The following is a 25470-nucleotide window of genomic DNA, read 5'->3' as shown; positions in this document are numbered from 1 at the left end:
TAGGTCAGCTCACAACAGAAAAATGCAAAACAAGAACATAAAATACACAAAACAAAAACAACCCCCCCAAAAACACATTTAAAAGGCCATAGAATGTTAATTAGCCAAAGACCTGATTATAGAGAAACGTTTTCGCCTGGCACCTAAAGATATGTAATAAAGGCACTGCGGAGAGCACTCCACAAATGGGGAGCCACCGCAGAAAAGGTCCATTCTCATGTTGCCACCTTCTGGACGTCTCATGGAGGAAGGACATGAAGGGCCTCAGATGATTATCACAGGGTTTGCTTGGGAAAAGGTGTCCTTGAGATATTGCTGTCCTGAGCAAAGGAACTGGTTTGGCTGGTTTCCTCTTATAAATCCTACCCAACATATACAGGATCACAGGTTTCAAAGGGACCCATGGGTATCATCTAGACCCCCCCCCCAAATAAGCACCTGGTATATTCCTAGACTTATCCTTTGTAAAGGTTTTATAATTTTCTCAAACCTACGTTACAGAAATACGAGTATTTATTTAGTTACCTTGACTTCACTCGCTCTTTTGCATCTTTTGATTTGCCTGGAGTTCTATTATCCAGTTGCTTTTTTGCAACTCACTTCTACTCAAGAGTAGACCCCACTAAAATTAATGAACCCAAATTAGTCATGCCCATCCATTTCAATAGGCCAACTCTTGACTAATTTTGGGTAGCATTCTATGCCTTTTTAAATGTCTTCCTGGAAGAGGGGTTTATTGGTTTGTTCTTGTTCTTATTTATGTATTTTATGTTCTCGTTTTGCATTTTTATGCTGTGAATCACCCTGTGATCTTCAGATGAAGGGCAGTATACTAGTATAACAAAAAAATGAAAATGAAAATAATCATCCTTCCCATTGCTGAAATGCGGCTGCAGCCCTAAACCCTCTGCAAGGTCTACTTCCTAAAGTTCTAGTTACAGGTAGGTAGCTGTGTTGGTCTGCCGTAGTAAAAAAAAAAATTAAAAAATCCTTCCAGTAGCACCTTAGAGACCAACTAAGTTTGTTATTTCCTGCCAACCTAGCAGTTCGAAAGCACGTCAAAGTGCAAGTAGATAAATAGGTACTGCTCTGGTGGGAAGGTAAACAGTGTTTCCGTGCGCTGCTCTGGTTCGCCAGAAGTGGCTTAGTCATGCTGGCCACATGACCCAGAAGCTGTACACCGGCTCCCTCGGCCAATAAAGCGAGATGAGTGCCGCAACCCCAGAGTTGGTCACGACTGGACCTAATGGTCAGGGGTCCCTTTACCCTTACCTTAAGTTTGTTATTAGTATGAGCTTTCGTGTGCATGCACACTTCTTCAGATTCCTGAAGTTGTTGTGCTTTTTTGGGGAGATCACGGCCCATTTAAAATGATGGGCATGACTAATTTGGGTTCATGAATTTCAGTTCATGAATTTCTACTCTTGAGTAGAAGTGAGTTGCAAAAAAAGGGACCATCACAGGGGGGCAGGCTTTTGCTGGGGAGGGGCAGAACCTCAGTTAATTTAGTACTGTACTTTCAATGCTTTTCAATAATTTTTGTGGATGGGAGGTGGGGCAGCTACGCCCTATGTATGTTTATCAGGGAGTAAGAGCCCGTTGGGTTCAAGGGGCTCTTACTCCCAAGATACTCCCTTGCATCTGACAGCGGCCTTAACGAGGTAAGAAATACATGCAGGCAGTGAGGTGTCAGGAGTTTTGCGTGTTACTTTTTACGCGCTGCTTTGGACGAAGAATAATGAATAATGGCAAAAGCAACGATACTATTCTGGCGGCCCCGTTGCGGCTGGTGCAGCTGAGAAGCGCCTACCGGCTCCCGACCACCCGCCGCCTCGCACCGACCAATTTCCCCAAGGGTTGCAAGCCCAGCCCCACCCGCCTCCCCAACAAAGTTAAATCCGAGCTCCCCCACATTATGGTCGTGGGGAGCAAAAGCACTAATTGCTCGCGGCCCCTTTAAGGCAGGAGGCAGCCGGAAGTGCTGGCGGCCGAGTCGTGGAGACTCCTGCGCATGCTCGCTCCTTCCTTCTACTCCCCCTCCCCCCCCCCACTGCTTAACAGCCCCGGACTCGGCCGCTCGGAGACGGTAAGGGGGGGAGGGAGCAGAGGGCGACGTTGCTGCCGCCACCGCCGCGCTACGGGAGCCGGGAGGGACCAGGACGGGACGCAGAGTGCGTAGGGACGAGGGAGGGGGGCTGCGCCTAGAGTTGCGCACGGCCACCGCCGCCGTACGTGCCGCCGCCGGGAGAGCGGACGTCGCCGCGCCACTGCGGGAGGAGGGGAGGGGGGAAGGAGGGAGAGAGGGAGGGAGGGGGGAAGGAGGAGGAGGCTGCTGGCGCGTCGTCCGCTGGCCTGGAGCGAGAGGGAGGTGGTGGTAGTGGGCGTGGCCGCGGAGAGGCCACACCTCTCCTCCGGGGATCCCCGCCCACTTTCTTTCCCCATCTTGAGGGCCTGTGAGGGGGCTTCGAGGGCAGGGAAAATGGGCGCGGAGCGGAAGCCGCGCTCTAGGGTTTCCCTCAGGCACTTTGGGGGCACGGGTTGGGGTTTTTAAAATAGTAATAATAATAATAATGATGACGACGACAATAATACTGAGCTGAGATGCTCTGGTCAGAGGCGAAGTGACCAATGGTGGGAAAAGGATCACTTCAGCTGCTGAAATTGCCACCTTTTTCTTAAAAAATCAAATTTTAAAAATTGTTTTCCTGAACTGGACAGCAGTGCCTTTTAGCAGAGTCAATATATTACTGATATAGCTGCACGTTTGTTTATTTATTTGTTTTGAGGGAGAAGCTTCATATCCTGAGGCTCTTAATAAAGAAATAATGTGTTCCTCAAGAAACTGAAACCCTCTAAAAAGGTGAGGAATGCCAGACATGGATGGAATTAAGCATTTAAATAAAAACATTATAAAGCCCCTCAAAGTTAATGGAATAAAGTTCTGGAAAAGCCTTCTAGCGCTGGGTTTATTATTTATTTATTTATTTATTTATTTCAGTTATAGCAAAGAGCAGCATAAAACAACTGTCCTTCCAAGTATATAACGGAAATACCTCTGCAAATCGTAAACGATATATGAAACTTGCTCCCACAGAATGTGGCGGCGGCCCCTAACTTAACTTCAAAACATGGTGCTTGGGTAGTTTGTGTTCAAGAGGAAATTATGGGTTTAAACTGCATCATTGGAGAAGTATCCCCTTGCTTTAGGTCCTATACCTTAAATAGTTTTGATGTAATAAGATCTGCGCGGTGGGTGTGTAGGCAAGAAATGGCTTTCATTTGTAAAAGATAAATAATGATTAAAGGGTAGTTGTGATTCCTGGATTAGATATCAATAAAAACCATAAAATGTGCAATCTTCTTTTTTATGCCAATGACGTAGCGATGCCAATGGGTACAAAATTATTCCTCCGATGACCCCGATGTAGACTGCAGTTCTGGTGAATGTGCAATTTATCTCAAAGATATATGCCAGCTGGAATCCCAATCCTTTAAAAGCCTGTTTCCCAGTACCCAGAGTGTTTGTCTCATCATTTCATTATGGCTTCAATTTATGGGCTATATGATTATGGAAAATTGGTGGTGGAAGAAAGCAGGGTTTTTTTCACCTGAAGGAGAGAGGATTGTGAAAGAGCAAACATTAACTGTTAACTGCTTGAAGGAGATGGGAAGGATAAAGGCAGAAATATGATTTCATGGACTATCTCAACATTGAAAGCACACCCTTTACCCATAATAATAAGCAGCTAAGCATTCTGAATTGTCAAACATAATCAATGCCTATGACTCTACTTATTATTAATTCAAATCAACCTGAAACTGCAGCTGTGGTCTGCTGTATAATTATCTGGATGTAAACACTATTCAGTAGGACTTCTGAGTCTAGGAAGGCTGCAAGTATTGTGATCACTTCAAATCAGTGAACTTTTCTTTTCAGTAAATATGCATAGTACCTTTAATAAATTGTTTACTGAACTTGGTTGTCAACAATTAACTTCCAGATCTAAAACAAAATAAAAAAATTCCTTCCAGTAGCACCTTAAAGACCAACTAAGTTAGTTCTTGGTATGAGCTTTCGTGTGCATACACACTTCTTCAGATACATGCACACGAAAGCTCATACCAAGAACTAACTTAGTTGGTCTTTAAGGTGCTACTGGAAGGAATTTTTTTATTTTGTTTTGACTATGGCAGACCAACACGGCTACCTATCTGTAACTGGAACTTCCAGATCTACTCCTTCATCCCTGTATCTTAACAGACAAAAGTGCCTAATTTGTGGACTTCATTTCTACAAGATGGGGTGACCACCACTAGCTCAGATTATTTTAAAATTCATTGAGGATGGGTTTATCAACAGCTATGAGGCATGATGGCTATATGCAACTTTCGGCTCAATGGTAGTATGTCTCCAAGTTAAAAAGTATATTGATAGGGAAGCCCAACAGTAGATGCCTGCTGGCTCATATCCCATTTGTGGACTTCCCAGAGGTATCGTGACGTGGAAATAAGATAACCGACCAAATGGACAGTTTGTCAGACCCCTGAGGGCTATTCCTATGATCATAATGCCAAAAAAAACAAAAAGAAAAAAAGAAAAAGCTTTGATTTCTGTGTCTTACCAAGCCAAATGAATAATGGAACAGATACTCTTCTATCAATAAGAGCCACATACTACAAAAATTTAATAGGGAGGAACCATAGCTCAGTGTTAGAACTTTGAAAGTATAAGGTTCCAGGTTTGGGACCCTGTCACTCAGTTGAAAATAGCTGGTAGCTGGTGAGGTGGGATGGGGAAGGACCCTCTAGGTGGGACCCTGAATAACCACTGCCAGTCAGAGCAAACACTGTTGAGCTAGATGGACAGTTTTTTAAGAATATATATACACTGCACTTTTAAAGCACATTCAAAACCCATTTTCTGCCTCAAAGAATTTTGGGCACTGTAGTTTGTTAAGGATTACAGGGAATTTGTTCCTTTGAGGATTAAATTACAGTGGCCATAATTATTTGATGGGGGAAATGTGCTTTGAATGTGATATCAGTGTATATAGTATGTACTCTGCCTGTGATAATAAACCAAGCTACACAACTCTTTATAGTTATCAGGGACGGTCCCTATTTTTTGTTACTGGTCTCTGTAAAAAATACTGTGTTTGCGTTTTGTTGATGCCTTCTTAAAACAATGCTCCTAGTGTTGTCTTCTTCAGGGTCTTTAGAACTGTGTGGGGCAATCCTATAAGTGTCCACTCAGAAATAAGTCCCACTGATTTCTGTGAAACTTCTTCTAAAGTGCATGAAAACTAAGGCAACATGTTGAACAAAGCCTGCCATTTCACACATGATAGGCGCTGAAGTACATTTTGCATTGTAATATTAATATTGTCAGACAACTGCATTTTTGTAATATCAACCATTTGGGGCGGGGGGGGGGAGCCATGTTGGCTTTTCAATGGATGGAGGGTATGCTATTTTTTGAAAATGAAGTTAATGGAGCATAGTTTTTAGCAACATGGAATGGTGGTGGTGGGCTCCTGCCCAGACAGTCTGCATCTCCTGTCTTCCCTAGCCTGACTTATGATCACTATAGCAGTAGCCTTTTAACATTTCAAACCTGGTACCTACCTACCTTTCAGCCAAACACGCATTTTAGGGAGCAATCATTTCTTTATTTTGACTATTTAGCTGTACCATAGCAGAGTTGCAGTGCAGCCTGTGACCTGGTAGTGGTCCTGACCCACTAGTTGAAGACCAATGCAGCATTATTATTAACATTATTGCTTTAATATTTATTGCTCATTTTTCAGTTTAAGGTTCCAGGGCAGGTTACAGCACAACACAAGTAATGCAACTTAAAACCAAATAAAAATCACAGATGTACACAAAAATCAAACATTTTGGGGCTTCAGTTTTGGACACTCATGTTCACTTTGGCTGAACCCTTTAATATGATTCAGAGAGGGGACAGAGAGAAAGCACAGGCATATATAATCTCTTGAATCTTGAACCGCTCATTGGAGTGTCTGTGTTCCCTATGCTCTCATTGCCCCATAATATAATTTTGAAGACCTCTGTGGGAGGAATCGTAGGAGTGTTACTTTCTGTCTTTACTCTACGGCACGTGGTATGGCTCACAGCTTGCTATGACTGTTGCTTAATTAAATAAATCTGATAGAGAAATCCTATGCATGTGAGTGAGTCATGTTGAGTTTAAAGGACTTTACTCCAAAAAATTGTATATAGGATTGCAGCCCTTAATCAATGAAGTGGTTGAATAAATTTGCTAGTTCTGCAGCAAGATAAAAATGTGGTCCTTCCAGAAGAGGATAGGACTCCTGCATCTTTTATAGTTGTCTTGCAAGATATACCTGCTGAAATTCATTCTACACAGCTGGCAAAAATGCAGGCGCCCTGTCTTTGTTTGCATCTGACCATATTGCACCAGTTTGAGAGAAAGGGGCATGTCTCTGAATAAGGTGATGAATGCTCTCTGCAGTTTTTAGATGTACTTGTATTAGAAAATATATAGTTCCAGTTACAGATAGGTAGCCGTGTTGGTCTGCCATAGTCAAAACAAAACAAATTCCTTCCAGTAGCACCTTAAAGACCAACTAAGTCAGTTCTTGGTATGAGCTTTCGTGTGCATGCACACGAAAGCTCATACCAAGAACTGACTTAGTTGGTCTTTAAGGTGCTACTGGAAGGAATTTGTTTTGTTTAGAAAATATATATAAAAGAAAAAGAAGAGAAAACTTTGGGCAAGCCAGTGCAGCCAGTAAAGCCTTGGCACCTTTCCCTTCCCAGGACTTCAGTGACCTAAAGATTAACTGAGCAACTCAAATGTGATTTTTATGAGCTGTTGCTACAAGTGGTAGTGCATGTGGTCACTTGTGACATGTTATGGTTGTGCTAGAAAAAATCTCTTTCGTTATTTGGCCAGAGATGATAACTTGTTTGTCCTTGCAAAAAAACACCAAAGTCACCTTCTTATTTCTTGCTACAGCACACTTGTCTTCCATTCTCTTGGACTTCATGTGGGCAAATGGCAAATGCTGAAGTAAGCATCCCTGTAGGGGATGTTGTCGTTGTGCCAACTGAAGGAAATGAAGGGGGAAACCCAGAAGATACCAAAACTCAGGTGATATTACAACTGCAGCCAGTGCCACAAGGGTAAGTTGGCAAGTCATCAGCTAGGTGTGTTTCTGTGATTCTGTGTAAAATTCAGTCTTGGATGCAGCATTTAGAATTGTTGAGATGTAAATCCACACAGTAGACATAAAGGAAGGCAGTTGCATGCAAGAGAGAATTTCAACTAAAAGTTTCTAGATCTCATGCCTCCAAAATAGTTCTGAAAATGCTAGGGGAATACCAGTATGTTGTAGGGATGCAATTTTGAGCTTTCATTTCACAGCTGGATAGAGGACATGTATTTGCAGGTTTTTCCCCCAGTCTATGATTTAGGGGCTGAGGTTGGGAAGAGAAAGTTAGTTTATAAACTAACTCCATTTTACTTGACTCACCGAGAAAGGCCTTGGGTGGTGATCTTGGCATTTGAGCAGGCTGATTATGGAGGCAAGTTTTCCTTCAGATTCTCTGGTTTCAAGCTATGCAAAGCTCTAAAATCATTTCTGTGCTTTACATAATGCGCTTACCGGTGGGTACTTTCACAGCAGGGTTTATCAAGAGAGCTCTGAGACCAGTACGGCTGTAGTGGCCGTGGAAACGCACACCATACACAAGCTTGAAGAAGGCATTGGTAAGTTTCCTCTGTGGCAATATGATGCATTGACACCATTTCAACAGAGTTGTCACGGAGCATAATTTGCGGCTTTTGTGTACCAACTACTCCCATGGTTGGGTGGATATGAAGTTAGGGCCCCAAGAGTAGTAATAAGAGTGCTATGTTCAAAACCAGTTCAAACAAGGTCTTATAGAAGCAATTATGGTTAATGTAGGCAGAGACTCCATTCAGATGTAATGATAAGTCATGGTTAACCATGATCATGCCATCCCTTTCCCCTTTGCATGGAAGGTGAGAAGAGTAGCCTTTACTTCTAGTTAGCATCAAACCATAGCTCAATGTTTTCTCTGAGTGCAGCACACTCCGGTTTGTGCGACCATAGCTTGGTGCATTTGGTTAAGTGAGCCAAACACTTGCCTCTCCCTTTAAGGAAGGGGCTGTAGCTCAGTGGTAGAGCACATACTTTATATGCAGAAGGTCTCGGGTTCAATCTGTACATCTCCAGGTAAAAGGATATCTGGTAAGCAAGCCGGGGGAAATGTCTGCTTGAGATCTTGGAGTGTCGTTGCTGCTCACTGATGAAGCAGTAGTCTGACTTGATACAAGGCAGCAGCATATATTTATATAAATGGCATGTGCTTTGCAGAGGAATTGTCTCTTATTTTCGCCTGCTTCTACCAACAGACCCCAGCACCATCGAAACAAATGAAGAAATTGAGATTGCCTACCCCATCACCTGTGGAGAGAGCAAAGCCATTCTGCTCTGGAAGAAATTTGTTTGCCCAGGAATCAATGTCAAATGTGTCAAGGTAACAGCACAGTAAAACTGTCCTTGCCAGCTCCCCCCCACCTCCCCCGTTCTCTGTTGCTTGTTTTTTTGACATAACTGTTCTCACTTATTTATTATTTTCTAGTTTCACTGGAATTTCTATAGTAGGATTATTTGAAGCACATGCAGGCCCCACTTTCCAAATGCTCATTATACAGAATTATCTGAATATAAGGAATTAGGACCCAAACCGCACTATACACACTGCAGATTCAGATATCCAAATAGCTGGACCTATGTGTAGTACTGTAAGCAAATAACCAGCCTTAAGCAAGCTTTAATTTTTTTGTGTTTGGATAAATAAGAAAGCATTTTGTTTCCTTCCTTGTTTGCCTTTTGGAGGGTTTTTACAGTTTTTTTTCATAGTTTGGGGGTCAAAATTCTGTGGCCGGAACACATTAGAAATTTCCCCGTTGGAATAAATGAAAATCGCCAACTCGTTATGTGGACACCCACCTAATGTACTATGTTTGGATAGTGGGACTGTGTGTGTGCACATTTCCTAGTGTTAGCACTATCAGTTCAGGAGTCAGAATCTTGCTTGTAGGCTTTCTGGAGGCCACTGTAGGAAAAGGATGCTGGACTAGGTGGACTTCTAATCTGACTCAGCAGGATTCTTGTTATGGAAATCCCACCTGGGGCACATGTAAGGGTTTGGGAAGTTTGAACCATCTTATTCATTAGCCTCTCTTTTGCCTCCAACCTGTTTACGCTGGGCAGTTGGCTTCAGCCAGTAATTGTATGCCCCAGCTCATAGGGAACTGGCAGGGGCCATCTTGTAGCAGTGTTGGGAAAAGAGAATATGGAATGCTGAAGGTGCTTCATTGGTCACCACGATCCATACATTTTGTGATAAAGACTTGAAAGACAAATGTGAAAAGTCTGGCATGTAAGTCTGGATGGAGGTAATGGTAAAAGGGGCCCAGTTTCTAACCCAACATTAGAGAAAGCACATCACACCAACTAGTCAGTGGTGGGAAGTAGATTAAAGTGGATGAATAGCTGAGCTGGCCCACTTAGCATGCCTACCACGTCTGCTGATTCTCTGGTACGCCACAGGGCTGACCAATGGGAACCAGAACACTCAGTCCAATTAATCCAGCGATGGACCCAGTTGCAATTCCAGTGAGACTTGAAATTGCTTCAGTTTGCTGATTCTTCTTTTCCGTTTCCTGTAAGCTAGCCCTGCAGCTTATCAGGGCGGTAGCATAATTGGATCCTGAAGCAATGGCAGGAGGTGCCTATGGAAATGACTTGGAAGGGGAGGCCTCACAACTTCTCTATAACCACACACTTGAGGCAGAATAGGAATGCAGGGTATCTTGACCTCAGTCTTGAAGGAGGAGATGCCGTATTTTGAGGCAAGTGTTGGGGCTCACAAGTGAGTTGTGCCCTGGCCTAAGGCAATTCATAGTACAGTGATACCTCACATACGCTTCAGGTTACATGCACTTCAGGTTAAAGACTCCACTAACCCAGAAATAATGCTTCAGGTTAAGAACTTTGCTTCAGGATGAGAACAGAAATCGTGCTCCAGCGGCGCGGCAGCAGCAGGAGGCCCCATAGCTAAAGTGGTGCTTCAGGTTAAGAACGGACCTCCGGAACGAATTAAGTACTTAACCCGAGGTACCACTGTAGTGTCATTGCCACTGTCTTCGTTTCTTATTGCCTGGGATGTTTTGCTTTGTTTCTGAAGGCAAATAAAAACAGATGATCAGGTGCAAAGAATGACAGAGCACAAAAGCCCTGTGGGACCAGACCTAAGCCCTGTCTAGCTCAGCATCCTGTTTTCTGCAATGGGCAGCCAGATGCTTCTGGGAAGGCCACAAGCGAAATGCGAGGGCACAATCCCTCCCAACTCTCCTACTCTTGTTTCCCAGCAATTGGCATTCAAAGCATTTCCCTCTGATCCTGATTAAGCCTGGTGAACCTGTAATAGCAGTGTTGGAGATGAAATTTTTGCAATGCTGTTTGTCATATAGGATGAAGAAAGCGGTATTAAAGATACAGTATCCTGCCTGTTCTCCCTTGTATCTGATCATTGCAGAGAGAAGAGCAGAAAGATGGCCTTGCATCATTTAATATATTAGTGTAAGAGAGGGTACCAAGAGAGAATATAGTACTTTTTTCATGCAGTGCAAGTTAAACTGTGGAACTCGCAGGAAGCAGTGATGGCCACCAGTTTGGATGGCTTTGAAAGATGATTGTACAAATTCATGGAGGACCAGGCTATGAATGGCTACTCGCCATGATGGCTATGCTCTGCTTCCACAATCAAGGCAGTATGCTTCTGAATACCAGTCCTGCTTGTGGGTTTCCCACAGGCATCAGCTTGGCCACCGTGAGAGTAGGATGCTGGACTAGATGGGCCACTGGCCTGAGATAGGATACTGGGATAAAGGAAGCCCTGTTGGCCCTTTCTCTCTCTAGATGTGAAAACTAAGCTCACTAGTTCCTGGTGTGATTTGATCAATGTCCACCTGTGATTGATGGCGGCTGATGTGTTGACTTGGAGATGGCTTATGAGACAGAGTGTCTCCCATTTACCCTCTTCTTTCTCTTTGTTAGTTCAATGATCAACTTATCAGCCCAAAGCATTTTGTTCATCTGGCTGGCAAATCTACCCTGAAGGACTGGAAGAGAGCCATTCGCCTGGGAGGAATCATGCTGAGGTAATAGCCTTCTGCCACTGTAGCAGCCTTCCACCAAAAGCATAATTTTCTGTGCAGTATTCCTCCTGCTCCCATTTAAGTTCCCATCTTTCATTTGTTGGTTAAAAGTGGTGCTGTGGGTTTGGCATGGTGCACTTTGAGATAACAAATGTTTAAGATAGGATTGAATCCTTTTGGCAATTGCATGTTCCCTCAAAGAACGCTGGAAGAGTGTCGTAGGGCAGAAATATGAACAATAAAAATGGAGGGAGTGGCCAATAATTAGCACTTTTTTCACAGCATGGGCTGTGTTTAGACATGCAGTCTCTATCAAATGAGCATTTCCTCTGACCATGATACCCTGGACCTGATGTCTACTGAGATTCCAAATACCTTGGCCTCAGTAATGGAACAAAGAGCAATCGCTCCATGGCAGCCCCCACACACTAGACTAAATCTGGGGTTGAGAACAGTGTCTGGATCAGGATATCAAGGGTACTGTTGCTGCCAAGTCCTTCCTACCGACAGCTGACTTGACGGCAGTGTCCCCTGCCACAAAAGGGGGGTGTTCATGGAGTTGCCATTCTTTCTCACCAATGCCAGTGGTAATTCTGGGTTGGCTTGCTTTGGTGATGAGTCAGAAAGCAGCTGAGTCCCAGAAACAATCCTTCCTGGACTAAATGTGTGTGTGGAGCACATAACCATATTAGAGCTTTACCTTTTTATTAGAGCTTTTGCTATGGGGTTGTCCCCACAAAATCTGAATTCTTCAACTTTTATAAATCACAGTTATATACCCTGAAAGGTGGGATAAATATCTATTTTAAATAAATACATAAATCTTGCAAATTTGTGATTTGTTTAGTCTGTTTCTTGCAGTTATAAAAGAGGGCAAAGAGCTATGATGGGCACAGAAAGGCCTGCTCAGCTTCCCGATTGGCTTCTGAGATTTTGCCCATAAACTTTTCTAACCTTTCTTTGCTAATTAATTAATTGCATGTATACACCACTTTCCTTCAAGGACTGCAAGGTACTGTATTTGCTTTTCCACTTCCTCTTATCTGTACAACAACCCTGTGAAGTAGGTTAAGCTGAGACAGTGACTAGCCCAGGGCCACCCATGACTGAGTGGGGATTTGAACCCTGGTCTCTCAAGTCCTAGTCTGATGCTCTAACCAATACACCACATTGGCAAAAATTGCACCAGGTAAAATTTACAAGAAAGAAGCATGCTGAGCAATGCATCCAATACCAAGTTCTGGCATTGTTCTGTGTGATTGCAAAAGTGCCCAGTACCACAGGGCCCTGAGTGCCTCTAAAAATGCACCATGCCAAAAATGCTTCATCTTTTTGCCTTGAGGACTTCAGGCAAGAATCCAAACAGAAGGTTCATTTCCCACGATCTCTTCTTTTCCCCCCATTCTCTTTGCAGAAAGATGATGGATTCTGGGCAAATTGACTTCTACCAGCATGACAAGGTTTGCACAAACACCTGTCGCAGCACCAAGTTTGACCTCCTGATCAGCAGTGCCAGGGCACCGGTGCCAGGGCAGCAAAGCCTGGTACAGACTCCCACCTCCGCTGACGGTAGGGAACAGGTGAACAGGAGTAGAATTCATTCCTGCCATGGGGCACTGCTGTCTACCATTTCCCTTTCATCCTGTCTTCTCTTAATGAGCTAACGCTAAAACAGTTTCTCCTACTCCCTTTCCCCATGAGATTTACTTTGCCTGGGAGGGACCCCAGTGACAGAACAGTAAAGTGGGAATAGGGCGAAAGTAGTAGACCTTCTGAATTTCCTATCCTTGGGGAAATCATAATGATTTATCTGTTGAGGACCTACCCCCCGCCTGCTCTACCCACTGCTGGATCTCTCTGTTTTTAATGAATTCTGAACTGTTTTTCTCTTTCTTTGAGAAACACTTGACAAATGAATGGGAATTTCTATGGTTCCAGGAAACAATTTTTAAGTGTATAGACAACTGAGAACCTTCTTCTCAGTGTGCTGAATCCTCCCCCTTATTTTTGGTTCTTAAAAATGTGCAGAATGGTGTATTTTACAACTAAACCATTCAGGCTTTCTTCTGGCAAATTCATACTCTCTGGAGCCTTACCACTGTTCATGCTACAGGTGGCAACAATTGCAGCTTCAAAAAGAAAGGAAGGAAAAAGGGTTGTTGTTTTTTAGAGTGCCACGTACAGTACATGGCATGAGTTCCTTTGTAATACAAATTCTAAGAAAGGGTTTTTTCATTTAATTTGCATTCCTTATTTCATACGAACAAGATTATGATATTTCGCCAACCTTTTAGTCAACTTTTAGTCATGTTAGTGAGAGAAACTTTTCCATTTCCTCTTTTTTCCTTTTTTTTGCTGCAGTTAGAAGATTAGCTTCAAAGTCTTTATCTGTGGGTGGAACTGAAGCTTTTAAAAAATGCATTAAATCAATCTGATCCTGATTCAGTCCGCAGCTGGTACATTTTATGCACAGTACCTGGGTTTATTCATTTTGCATCAAATTTTTTTAAAAAGAAATGTTTTCACCAACATAGCCCAAATGCTGTGCCAGTACAAGCTAATTTTTTTAAATAAATCATGCAAATTTGCTTGTAATTCCATATATTTGCTTAATTTACTTTGCTTCTCCTAGTTGTAAAAAGGAGCAAAATGCCAAGCAGAGCAGTGAAGCCCTACCCCTGACCACTGGACATCCTGTCTGGATTACCTGCTGGCTTCTGAAATGTCACCGAATGTTGCCCACACACTTACAAGTGCATCGATATGGACTAGAATCTTGCAAGAAAGAAAGAAAGAAAGATTAGATTCTCAGCATGCAGAACAATTTGCCCAATACTAAATCATGCCATTGTGTTGTGCAGTTGCAAAATGGCACATTACAGTACTCATGCCCCTGAGTGTATACCAAAAATGTGAATTGTCTTTCACTTCCACCAAATGTGTAAAATAAAATAAGAATAAGAATAATCAGCTGTCCTGTGATTACATTTCAAACATTTAGCTTGTTTTGCCTATGTGGAGTCAAATACCTTGGTTCCTTTTGAAATGTATTTATTTCATTTTGACTTGTAGTTCATCTCATCTCAAAGGCTTGGGATGGGTAAGAAACAGTATGTTAATCATAAAGCCCCAGTTGCCAACCTTTAAACCCATGTCTCTCAAATTCAGACATTACCATAAAACTGTGCCCAAGCCACTTAATATAAGTCTGTAGGCAGTACACACACATACACACAAATATTTGACTATTTTTCTTATCGTAATCCTCCATTGCTTGATGAGCACATAAAAGTTATTTATGCATTTACTGAATTTGTGTACCATCCTACATCTGTGGACAGTTCACAACGTAAAAATATAAAATACGTAATAAAAACAAGAACAAAACCAAAACAAACCCATAACATCTCACTCCAGCTGTACCTGAGAATCTACTATTTGTTGAAATTCCTTCTGTTCCCATAGATTTACTTTTTCCTTTACACTTTTTGTTAATTCAGTGCCTTGCTCGTTGGTGGTGGTGCAACTGAGATCTTGATCTTATTGCATTTTGGGACGTTAGAGCACATCATGGTCCCTTTCTTCCATGAATCTGGTTGACCATGGCCTGGGCCAATAAGTGAGCCTTGCCTTCTGTCATCTTTGTCTCATCTCAAGGCCAGAGATAGATGGTTCCTTCTTCCAGTTGGATAGGGGAAACACATGTAAAATCACACATGCATAGGTCACCTCCTGGACTATATGTGAAATATTGGCTTGTGCAGCTCAGGCCTATACATGACAGTTATACGCATGTAGGTCACATGAAAAAATTATGCCCATGCGTAAGAACATCGAAGAGCCTGCAGGCAGAGAGGTGTGCTCAGTCAGCATGGGAATATGATCTGGCTTCCCTCATTACACTGTTGCTTCTGGATAAGTTTGTTTTTTCCCCTTAACCAGCCCATTATGGCTTCCACATGGAAACTCCCCCCCCCCAATTGTTTACCCAAAGTGGACATAGTTTAAAAGACAATTACACCCGCTCAGTATCTGCATGGCTGATGCTTGGAATATACAACAAGGGTATTGTGGTTTTGTCAGCTGCTGTCGTTATTGGTCTTTGAACTGGCCCTTGGCTTTTTACTTTGCTTAGTTCAATCCATGTATTACGAATCAGGGTGGTCGTGTGTGTGTGTATGTGTAGGGGGAAGCTACAGTGACAGCCTGGGCAGTGAAGCATCTTCAATTGTATCCTCCCTTCTGCAGGAAGCATCACTCAAATTACAGTGTCTGAGGAGAGTGTGGAGGAAGGGATTGAATGGAACCGTGCTCTGACAGCAGCAGTCACCATGGCAACTGAGGAGGGAATCAAGAAGGACCCAGAGGAGATTTCAGGTATGTCTCTGCTGTTTGCCTGAATGGCTTAGCAGCCCACCTGCCTGGCTCCCCCTCCCCACCTTCAGGCAGCAAAATGCTGCAAAGAGCTATGTTTGTAATTTTATTTATTTAAAACATATCTCACCTTTTCTCCAGAGAAATCAAGGTGACTAACAAGAAATTTTATAAAACCATAAATTAACAAATTTAAAACCTCTTTTTTACAACTGAACACTAAAACAAAAGTTGATATTAGAGATTTTTATTTTTATTTTGCAAGGGGGCAGGACACTTCACCCATGTTTTAAAAATCGAACTTGCGTGTAAAACTCCACACTTCAAAACCCATGGGGCTCCCCCCCCCATATTCAACATTTGAATTTCCAAAATTCTGATTTGAATATTGAGTTGTTAAGTGAGTTTTTCGCAGGTGGGGTCTGATGGATAGGATGGTGAGCTGTGTGAGATCGTTTTATAGTAAACATGGAGAGGGGGTTTTTTTGGAAGGGAAGAAGTGGGGTTAGCAGAGAGCTGACCTGAAGATCATTTTCATGGCTGTAGATCAGGGATGGAGAACCCACGGCCCTCCAGATGGTCCTGGATTCCAGCCCCAGCCAATGTGGCCAGTGGCCAAGCATGATGGGAATTGTAGTCCAGAAACATCTGGAAGGCCAAAGATTCCCCAAACCTGTTGTAGATGGCGACACATCAGCTGTCAGCTAGAGGCGGCTATTTGGACACTACAGTGGTACCTCGGGTTACATACGCTTCAGATTACATACGCTTCAGGTTACAGACTCCGCTAATCCAGAAATATTACCTCAGGTTAAGAACTTTGCTTTAGGATGAGAACATAAATCATGCTTTGGAGGCGCGGCAGCAGCAGTAGGCCCCATTAGCTAAAGTGGTGCTTCAGGTTAAGAACGGACCTCCGCAACGAATTAAGTACTTAACCCGAGGTACCACTGTATTTCAATTATTGGCTGGTTCATACAGGCATGCACATTGCTCAGCAGTGCCTCCTTGCTTGATGGCTTGTACCTAAATGTGTGAACTGCCTGAAGTACTGAGTTTGAAAAATCTGCCCCCCTCCCCTTTTGGAAACTGAGGCGCCATATGCTAATTGGTGCTAAAATTTGGAAAGCTCTGCTTTCGATCTTGGTGGCTGTTTAATTGTGCAAATCATCAGTTGTTTTTTTAGTCCTCCATTGACAGTCTTATCCTCCATGAATTTCTTTAATCCAGGCTGGAGGTCCAAAACAACAGGCTGGTCTAATATTTCCAAGTCCAGCACAGTCCATGTGTAATGCCCTGTGATTTGTTATTTTTAAAAATATCCAACGCCTCCGCCACAAGGATGGCTTCATTTGTCTTATTTAGAACATACTGTTCAAGCAACAAAAAGAACCCAGATTTGCATATATTGCTTTATGTGAAATATATGCTGCTTTTCAACCTGACAGTGTGTCCAAGATGGGTGAGAATTAAAGAAAAAGGACACACAGCAAGATGAACAGATTTTGGGAGGCTGGTGAAGACACATGGGAGGAATGCAGATGTAAAATGCCCACTTCCAAGTGCTCAGATATTAATGCTGCTGCTTTAGCTGCTATAATTGCTGTTCTTTAAAGGCTTTTCAATGATTTGGGGGCAGGGTGATGGGATATAAAACAAACTTCTAGAAGTCATGAAATGTAGCTTTTATAGCAATATGGAATTCCCTAGTACTGCTCTCTATTCAGAGTTGAATTTGATTATTATTTTTTGCAGGGTGAGTGCCCTGATGGCTAGTTTTACAGCACAGTTCTATGCAAGCCTATTCATGACTAAGCCCCATTAAATTTAGCAGCACGTGCTTCCATGGAAATGTGTGCAGCTTTGCAGCCTTAGAAGCCAGTTTCCAGAGATGCCTCCTGCTATACAATGTTTTGCTGGTCTTGGCATGATTGTCAGTATAGCTTTGCAGTGCAATTGCAGTGCAATTGCCAACTGATCCTTCCTTCCAAATCTTTTTCTTCCCTTGTGCCAGAGGACACACTGATGTTCTGGAAAGGAATCGCTGATGTGGGGTTGATGGAAGAAGTTGTCTGCAACATTCAGAAGGAGATAGAAGAGGTGCTGAGAGGTGTTCAGCAGAGGCTTGGCCAGTCACCCTTCCAGGTTACCGGTGGGTAGGAGGTCAGCAGTCTCCATGTCAATATGAAATGACTACCAGTGGGATAGACTTTCATGCTCTTTTTATCTTTGTGACGTGTAGCTGTGCACTGTATTTAATAAGACAGATTATAATCCTCCCTTCAGTAACAGGACTCTCAGGGCGGTGTATGGTTTGAAACTTAAGAATGAGTTTTATTCAGCTGAGTTCCACTCACAGTACATTCACTTAAGTTAGTCATACCTATTCATTTCAGTGAGTTTGTTCTGAGTATGATTATCATTCCATACAACCCTTGAAAATTGCAGAAGCCACAGCAAAACTCACTAAAATCCAGAATGGCTGTAAAACAATACTAATGTTGCGATCCCATAAACCACCCTAGTGGGGAACTGAATGGGGCTTAGTTCTCGGCAGACATGCATAGTACTGTGTTGTTACCAGCCATAAAACATGTTGGAATGGCCAAGCAAATAAAAGTAAATACAGTCTTCACCTTATGCCAAAAACACATCAACATCAATGCCAAGCGAGCTTATCTGGGAAGTGCCATGACCAGGTATTGACCACTTGGGGTGGGGAAAATAATTACTTTAGAATATTTATATTTGTCTTTTCAACAAAAAAAGTTCTCTCAAGTGGTTTCTATAGTAAAACAGGGCAACAAGTGAAAACATTCTGTTTCCTAAATCATTTTCCCCCTAAAGCTACTAGACTACTCTATGCAGTTCATAAGAGTCTTGTAGGCGGAATCGGGAAGGTGGGCATAAGCAGCTCTTGGCTTTCAGAACTCTTGGTGAAGGCCATTGGAGGTTTGGGGGTCAGTGATGTAAAAGTCCTTTCTCTGTCCTTCTAGTTGCTGTGGTTGCCTTTTCAGGGCTACATTAGCCATAAGAGAAAAGTCTCCAGTACAATACAGTAATCAGTTGGCTTGATGGATTATTGTGTTTTATCCTACTCTTCCATAAGGGAGCTCAGGGTGCAGCGGCTCTGGGTTGTCAGCACCTGGGGCAAGGCAAGTAATTTGCGCCCCCTAACCCGGGGCAAGGCAAGTAATTTGCGCCCCTAACCTGCCGCCGCTGCCAGCTTCTTCTTGCTGCTGCCTGGGCTGGGGTATTTACGGTAAGGTAGCCACGGCGGCGGCGGGATCAGGTGATCTGAGGCGAGTTGCCGCTGGCGCTGGCGCCCAAATGACGCCGCTTGCCCAGAGGAGGAGGAGGGCAGAGAGGCGAGGAAAATGCAACATGGCCCAGCAGCTGCAGCAGCAGCGGTGGCGGCAGGGCTGTGAGGAGGGGCTGCCTGGCGCTCCCTCCGCGGCCAGCACTGAGAGCCGCTGCCTGCCGGACGCCTTCAGCCCGGACGCGCGCACAGCTCGTCGGTTCCGCGAGACATGGGGCTCTGCTACAGCCTGCGCCCGAGGCTCTTTGGTGACTCCGGAGGCAGCGAGCGCGCCCCCCCCAGATGTTGCGCCCGGTGCGGCCGGCCCCCCCTGCACCCCCCATGCTACGCCACTGTCAGGGTGGCATACATGTTTCTCCTGCTTCTGTTTTATCCTTGCAACGTGCTAGGTTAGACACACACAGAAAGAGAGTGTGTATGCTAAATGTAACTGATTTCTTTGTCACTAACACACAGCATGCGAACCAGCATGCATAAAAATGTAACATGGGGATTTGCTTTGAGATGCCTGGGTTTTGTTTTGTTTATTATTATTTTAATTAAAACGATTTCTTTCCCCAATGAAACTTCCACAGCAGTTTACATAATAACAATAAAGTCAATTCAACCAGTCCCTGCCAACGGGTATACATAACACAAAAGGAAAAAGAGATGAGGAGGGAAGAGAAAACAAGCTCTAATTTAATAATAGTTCTTACATTGACCAAATGAAATAGAACAGGAGCTTTTCCGTGCCAACTGATTGTTATAAGGGTACTGCGCAGGATTTACTTTCATAGGTTGCAGTTCTAAACTAGGGAACACAGTGGGAGTTACTTCTGAGTAAATCTATACAGTGGTGCCTTGGTTCTCAAACTCAATCTGCTCTGGAAGTCTGTTCGACTTTGAAAACGTTTGGCTGATTGATTGGCTGATTGGCCCTGGAAACAATGCCAACAGCCAAAACAGACGTTTGGCTTCCGAAAAATATTCGCAAACCAGAACACTTACTTCCGGGTTTGCGGCGTTTGGGAGCCGATTTGTTTGTCAACTAAGCCATTCAGGAACCAAAGTTCCACTGTATCAGATTGTGCTGTAAATGGGCCAGATGTGGATGGGATGCATGGATGGTTTAAATAGCTCTCACTTGCATTTGCACAAGCATGCCACTGACTTGCAGTCACTGGGAAACAACAGTGGGATATACGATTGCCCTTGTATCCCTTCTGTGGGCTTCCCATAGTCATCTGGCTGGCCACTGTGGAAAACAAATTGCTAGAGTAGATAGGCCTTTAGTTGATTCACCAGGACTCTTCTGACGCTCTTAAGGCCTAATCCTCAAAGGCCTATTTTCTGCTTTTAATCAAATATCCAAGGATCTCACTGCCAACGTTAAATGCCAGCAGAGATGCTTTGACATCCCAAAACAACAGTTTTCCATGTGCGGTTCTCGTGAGAGGAACTGTCAAGAGGAACTTTTCATGGCTTTTGATTTTGATTTCCTTCTGATGTAAATCTTGACCCATTGCACTGTATTTATTAATATTCAAAATGAAGATTATGTAAACGACCTCTGTACTTCATTCAAGGTCACTTGTGTTAGCTGCAGAAGCATTAGGTAATGCAGTACTGGTGAAGAGGTTCAAGCTCTTTGTGATGAGGTGCTCTCTCTCTGTGTGTCTGGATGTTGGATTCCGTTTAGAAAACTAGACAATAACCCATGGAAGTTTTTCTGTAGATGCTGCTGTCCTAAATAATGTTGCTCACACTTTTGGCCTGATGGACACTGTCAAGAGAGTGCTGGACAACAGGAAGAGTCAAACGGAGCAGGGAGAAGAACAGATTCTTTATACTCTGGCAGGTATGTTAATGACTGGGAGCACATTTCTTGGGTTGTTCTAAATCTATCATCTCAATGTGCAATAAATGTGCTTTTGTTGTTCATTTCGCCTCACAGCCTAGTCAACTTTTCTCAAGACTGCCCTTCTTCTGCTAAAGTGTTTGGATTCCCGTATTCCGTTGATGTCGCCAGTGTTCTCCAATGCCTGTATCATTTTGTAAATTTTTTCCCCCCCCTTTTCAAATATTCTGTGAGAACAGTGTGATTCCCTGCTATACAGTTTCGGCCCAGGAGTGCTATTTTTAGCCTTGTCATTTTTAAAAAAATAACAGCAACTTGCATTTGCAAGACAGCCCTCTCCTTTCTTCTTGAAGCAATGCCCCAGTAGTCGTTGTAGTGGTAGAAGTAGCCCCCGCTACAGTAAGTTATGGAGCAAGGCTGTAGCCTTTTTCAGGAAGATCCATGTCTTAGTGGTAGAACACATGTTCTACATGCAAAATAAAAAATTCCCAAGTTCAATCTTTGGCAACTTCGGTAAATGCTCAGGTAGCAGGTGTTGGGAAAGTCACAATGGACAGTACTGAGTCAGGTGAACCAATGATCCAAGTTTGTATAGGGCAGTTCCGTAGCTCCACAAGGACCCAGGATTTAGGCTTCCTACAGTAAGAGGTCCTGGCAGTGAATTGGCTCAAAATAGTTAACATCTATTGCCATTCTGAGTCCCTCCCTTTCTTACTATATTTCCCACAATCATTTTTTTAAAAATGCAAATAGCAGTCTAGCAGTCATGGGAGATGCTGAGCAGGGTCTGGACTGTGGGGAGTTTTTAACCATTTCCCCTTTTATGGTTACACACACACACACACACACTCTCTCTCTCTCTCTCTCTCTCTCTCTCTCTCATCTTACCTGCTCTATGCATTTGGAAGAAAGCTCCCTTTGATGCCAATGGTGGCTTCCCTTGCTATTTAAATAGAAGTTAGAGGACTTTTGTTGTTACTGTGACTCCCTTTCCTTGGTCCCTAAAGTCCTGACACAGTAACACCCACACACAGAGAGGATAATATGAGGGGGGGGGGTGTTTCCGGCTATCCTACCCCTTGCCTTCAGAAGTTTACAAGCTGCTCTAGGAGAGAGATTGTGAGCAACATCATGGGAGGGGCTTTTCTTAGACCAAGCTCACTTATTATTTTGGCTTTTGGATGTTGTTAATATACTTTTGCTATATTTACAATGCTAAAATGTTGGCGGAGGGTTTGTATGTTGTTATATTTGATTGTCTTGTTGTTGTGTCATGTTATTAAAAAATTGTTCCTGTATGGTTTGATTTTGAAATGCGTTCCTGTTTTCTTTGTCATGAGCTAATTTGGGCATGGTTTCTTTCCTTCTTTTTTTGTAGAAAAGCGACACACAAATAAAATTACAAACAAAAGAGTACTGGCATTCTTAAAATGTGCATTTTAATTGCATTCATACCTAGTTTTTCCATAAGTTAAAGCACCGTTTCTCTACCTAATACCAATGATTATGTTTGGGCATGTGTGCAGATGTGTGTTCCACTTCCTTTGATAACTATTGTGTACAGGGACTTTTTAAATTTAAGATGATTAGTAGGGTTAGTATTAGCTATGTATGGATTTCCATTTCTTGCCAGAAGGTATGAATTGCACACCAATGCTCTGGATTTCTGTACACAAGTATGATAGCCTCTTCCCACAGTTTTCTGATGTTTGAGGACACTTTTGATGGTTTAAATACATGTTGTAGGCTTGAATATTTAACACACGATGCATCTTTCATTCGAATAGCTTGTTGCCTGCCCTCCATAGCGTTGTTCTTGGGAGGTTAGTATTTAGTGAGGGAGATTCTTGGCTGTCATTTCCCCCCTCCTACCCCCTTCCCATTTTTGTTCCCTGAAAGAATTGGATTTGTCTGCAGAGACAATCTGTTCCGCCCACCTTTCCATCCTTTTGATGGGGAGCAGCAGAAGTGGCTGAAAACTCTTTCCCTGCCAAGAAGCTGCTTTGCTACTCTTGCGAAAATAATCTGTTTTTCTCACTCCCCCCCCCCCCATTGGCGCTTTGAGGAGCCCCTGTATTCTTGGCAGCTTCTCAAAGGTTTGACTGTGTAACTTAATTTTTCCTTGCAGACCTGGACCGCCAGCTGGAGGAGCAGAAGAAGTTTGCCAGGGATCAGAAGCTAAAGTCCCAGACTGTTCAGAACGTGGTCCTCATGCCCGTCAGCACTCCCAAGCCGCCTAAGAGGCCCCGGCTGCAGCGTCCAGCCTCGGCCACCGTCCTGAGCCCTTCCGCCCCCATCCAGCAGCCTCAGTTCACAGTGATTTCGCCCATCACCATTGCACCCATGGGGCAGCAGTTCTCTGTGGGCAACATTCCAATGGCAACCATCAGCCAGGGCTCCAGCCCAGTGACTGTCCATACTTTGCCGTCAGGCTCACACTTGTTCCGCTACGCCACGATGGTCTCTTCCTCCAAGACCAGCTCCTCCGACACGGTGACCCTTCACCCGTCTTCCAGCTTGGCCCTGCTGAGTTCAGCTGCCATGCAGGACAGCAGCACCCTTGCCAATGTGGCCACAGTGGTGAATCCTGTGGAACTGGTGGCCATGGAGTCTGGCCTGACCTCTACTCTCCAGGCTGTCGAGGGCACTTCAGACGAAGGACAGACCATCATAGAAATAGACCCGGCACCTGATCCGGAAGCTGAGTCGGAGGAATCCGGGGCTAAAGCTGTGATTCTGGGAACAGAACTGAGGACTGAGGAGAAGGTGGTGGCTGAGGTCGATGAGCACCAGCATCAGGTCCACAACGTAGAGATTGTGGTCTTGGAGGACTAGCCAAGAAGCCAGATTGTAATGTTGCTTTGGGGTTCATCGATTGTTTATTTGTTTTGCCTCCCTTTTTTCTTTCCTTTTTTACAGCCTTTCAGGTAAGTTCCCATAGGATATTAAAGGAAAACAAAGATTTTCACATGGGAGAGAGCAGCGTCCATTTTTACTGAAGGGGGAAGGGAAAGGAAACTTATTATTCTGCCTAATCCTAAGCACTCCCACAGAAGGGAAACAAGCCCCTGCTGTTACCGAGATCGCACAGCGTGTGATTACAGCCCATAGACCCAGTTTTGAAAAAGACACTTTGTCTACACCTTGTTTACACTTCAGTTGTTTTGTCTTAGAAATTAATGAAGCCGGGTACCCGAAATGCATCTGACTAATGGATGAGAGTGATTGTGGGGAAATGGGATCCTTACTTATTCCCCTGCTCTCAACCACCGTAAGAAATTACGTTCTGTGTTACCTTATCAGCTGTGCTAGACTTTTGATTTTTGCAGAGAGGGGGAGAAAAAGAAATTGCAACCCCCTCACCTCATCCCGATTTGAGAGACCACAGTCCCCTTCACTCAGATGCTGACGTTTTTTGTTTTTTGTTTAATTGTCTTCATCTTTCTGAAGCAGCTCACACCCTTGAACTGTTTTTGCCCTTTTGTGGCTCCTAGAACTGGATTCTCAGCTCTCCCTTTTCAAACCTTCCCCAGTGGTTTTTATTTTCAATAGGTGCAGTTACGAGACTTTCAAGAATTGCTTAAACCTTGCACGTACACGCACACATACACACAAATCAGACATAGCACCCAAGCACCACCTGCCCTTTTGAGTATTGGATTGTCGTCCTGGATGTATCAAATGTGGGTTGTGCTGTTGCTGTGGGCTCAGCAGGCCAATATACCTGCTGCTTACTCTGCATGCTGGGAACCATACCAAGCTTACTAGATAAATATATATATATATACGTGTGTGTGTGTGTGTGTGTGTGCATGTTTGGTGTTCCTAACACTTTGAGAAATAGGTCAACAGAATTCTAGCCTGGCACATCACTTCAGCAATGTGACTGCCTGGTCTCTCTCTCCCTCCCTCCCTCCCTCTCTCGTTTCCTTAAGGAAAGGGGAAGGAGTGAAAAGGGATTCCCCTCCCCCCTTCCCACTTGGTTCATTTCTTAAAAATTGGAAAAATGAGAAGACTTTGGGGGAATCTGTTTGACAGAAATTTCTAAAGCCAGCAGTAAGAATACAATACTTTGGGGCATGGGTGGAGTGCCATTTGTTTTTTTGTTTGTTCATTTTTTGCATTAAAAATTAAAACAGAAACCAAAGGCTAACTGGATTATTATGGTTATATCAGGTTCTTCCTCTCTCACCCATTTATCATAGAGCAACCCCATGGAGTAGATTAGGCTGCGGGTGTAACTCGCCCAAGATCACTCAGTGCCTTCAATGGAGTGTGGGGCTATCCTATTCTAACCGTGACACCATACTGATACTCAGTTAATGGATATGTAGACTGGGTTGTATCCAGTGCTGTTTTTCTAGAAAAAGAGGTGCCGGAACACACCATGAACACCTCCCTCATTCTCCTGGAATGGCAGTGGCTCCTACCCGAGAGGTGCCGGAACTGAGTTCTGGATGAAAAAAAAAGCCTTGGTTGTATCCAACTAAGCTCAGATCAGAGTAGACCCGTTGTGCCTGTTGATTTCTGTAGCTCTATTCTGATTGGGACTTAACATTGGAGACACCACACTGTTTATGAAACACTTCCAATTGGACTGGCAATGCCATGTCCTTCCCTTCACCTCTGCAGTCAGAGGGCAACTATTACCTCTCCATGTTAAAGATTGACTTGCCTAAGGCCACCGTATAAGCTCAC

General features: G+C 43.7%; 1 protein-coding gene across 5 annotated transcripts; it reads left to right on the top strand.

Annotated features, from left to right (window-relative positions):
• Positions 1–1978: 1978 nt before the first annotated feature.
• Positions 1979–24925, top strand: GMEB1 (glucocorticoid modulatory element binding protein 1). 5 transcript variants are annotated; one of them, XM_081869068.1, is made up of 11 exons: positions 2064–2086; positions 2787–2860; positions 7004–7170; positions 7671–7756; positions 8426–8550; positions 11139–11242; positions 12654–12808; positions 15488–15616; positions 17628–17765; positions 20650–20772; positions 22901–24925. In XM_081869068.1, exons 3-11 carry the CDS (start codon positions 7043–7045, stop codon positions 23605–23607), a joined length of 1695 nt encoding a protein of 564 aa, XP_081725194.1. In that variant the 5' UTR covers positions 2064–2086; positions 2787–2860; positions 7004–7042; the 3' UTR covers positions 23608–24925. The 5 variants fall into 5 exon arrangements, with proteins under 5 accessions (XP_081725192.1, XP_081725191.1, XP_081725194.1 ...); XM_081869066.1 differs by lacking the exon at positions 2787–2860 and having other exon boundaries at positions 1979–2086; positions 7674–7756; XM_081869065.1 differs by lacking the exon at positions 2787–2860 and having other exon boundaries at positions 1979–2086.
• The last annotated feature ends 545 nt before the right edge of the window (positions 24926–25470 follow it).

Source organism: Podarcis erhardii (assembly GCF_964252035.2).
Source record: "Podarcis erhardii genome assembly, chromosome: 7".
Taxonomy (NCBI): Eukaryota; Metazoa; Chordata; class Lepidosauria; order Squamata; family Lacertidae; genus Podarcis; species Podarcis erhardii.
Note: the sequence above shows the minus strand (reverse complement) of the source record. Positions and strands in the feature narration are given on the sequence as shown.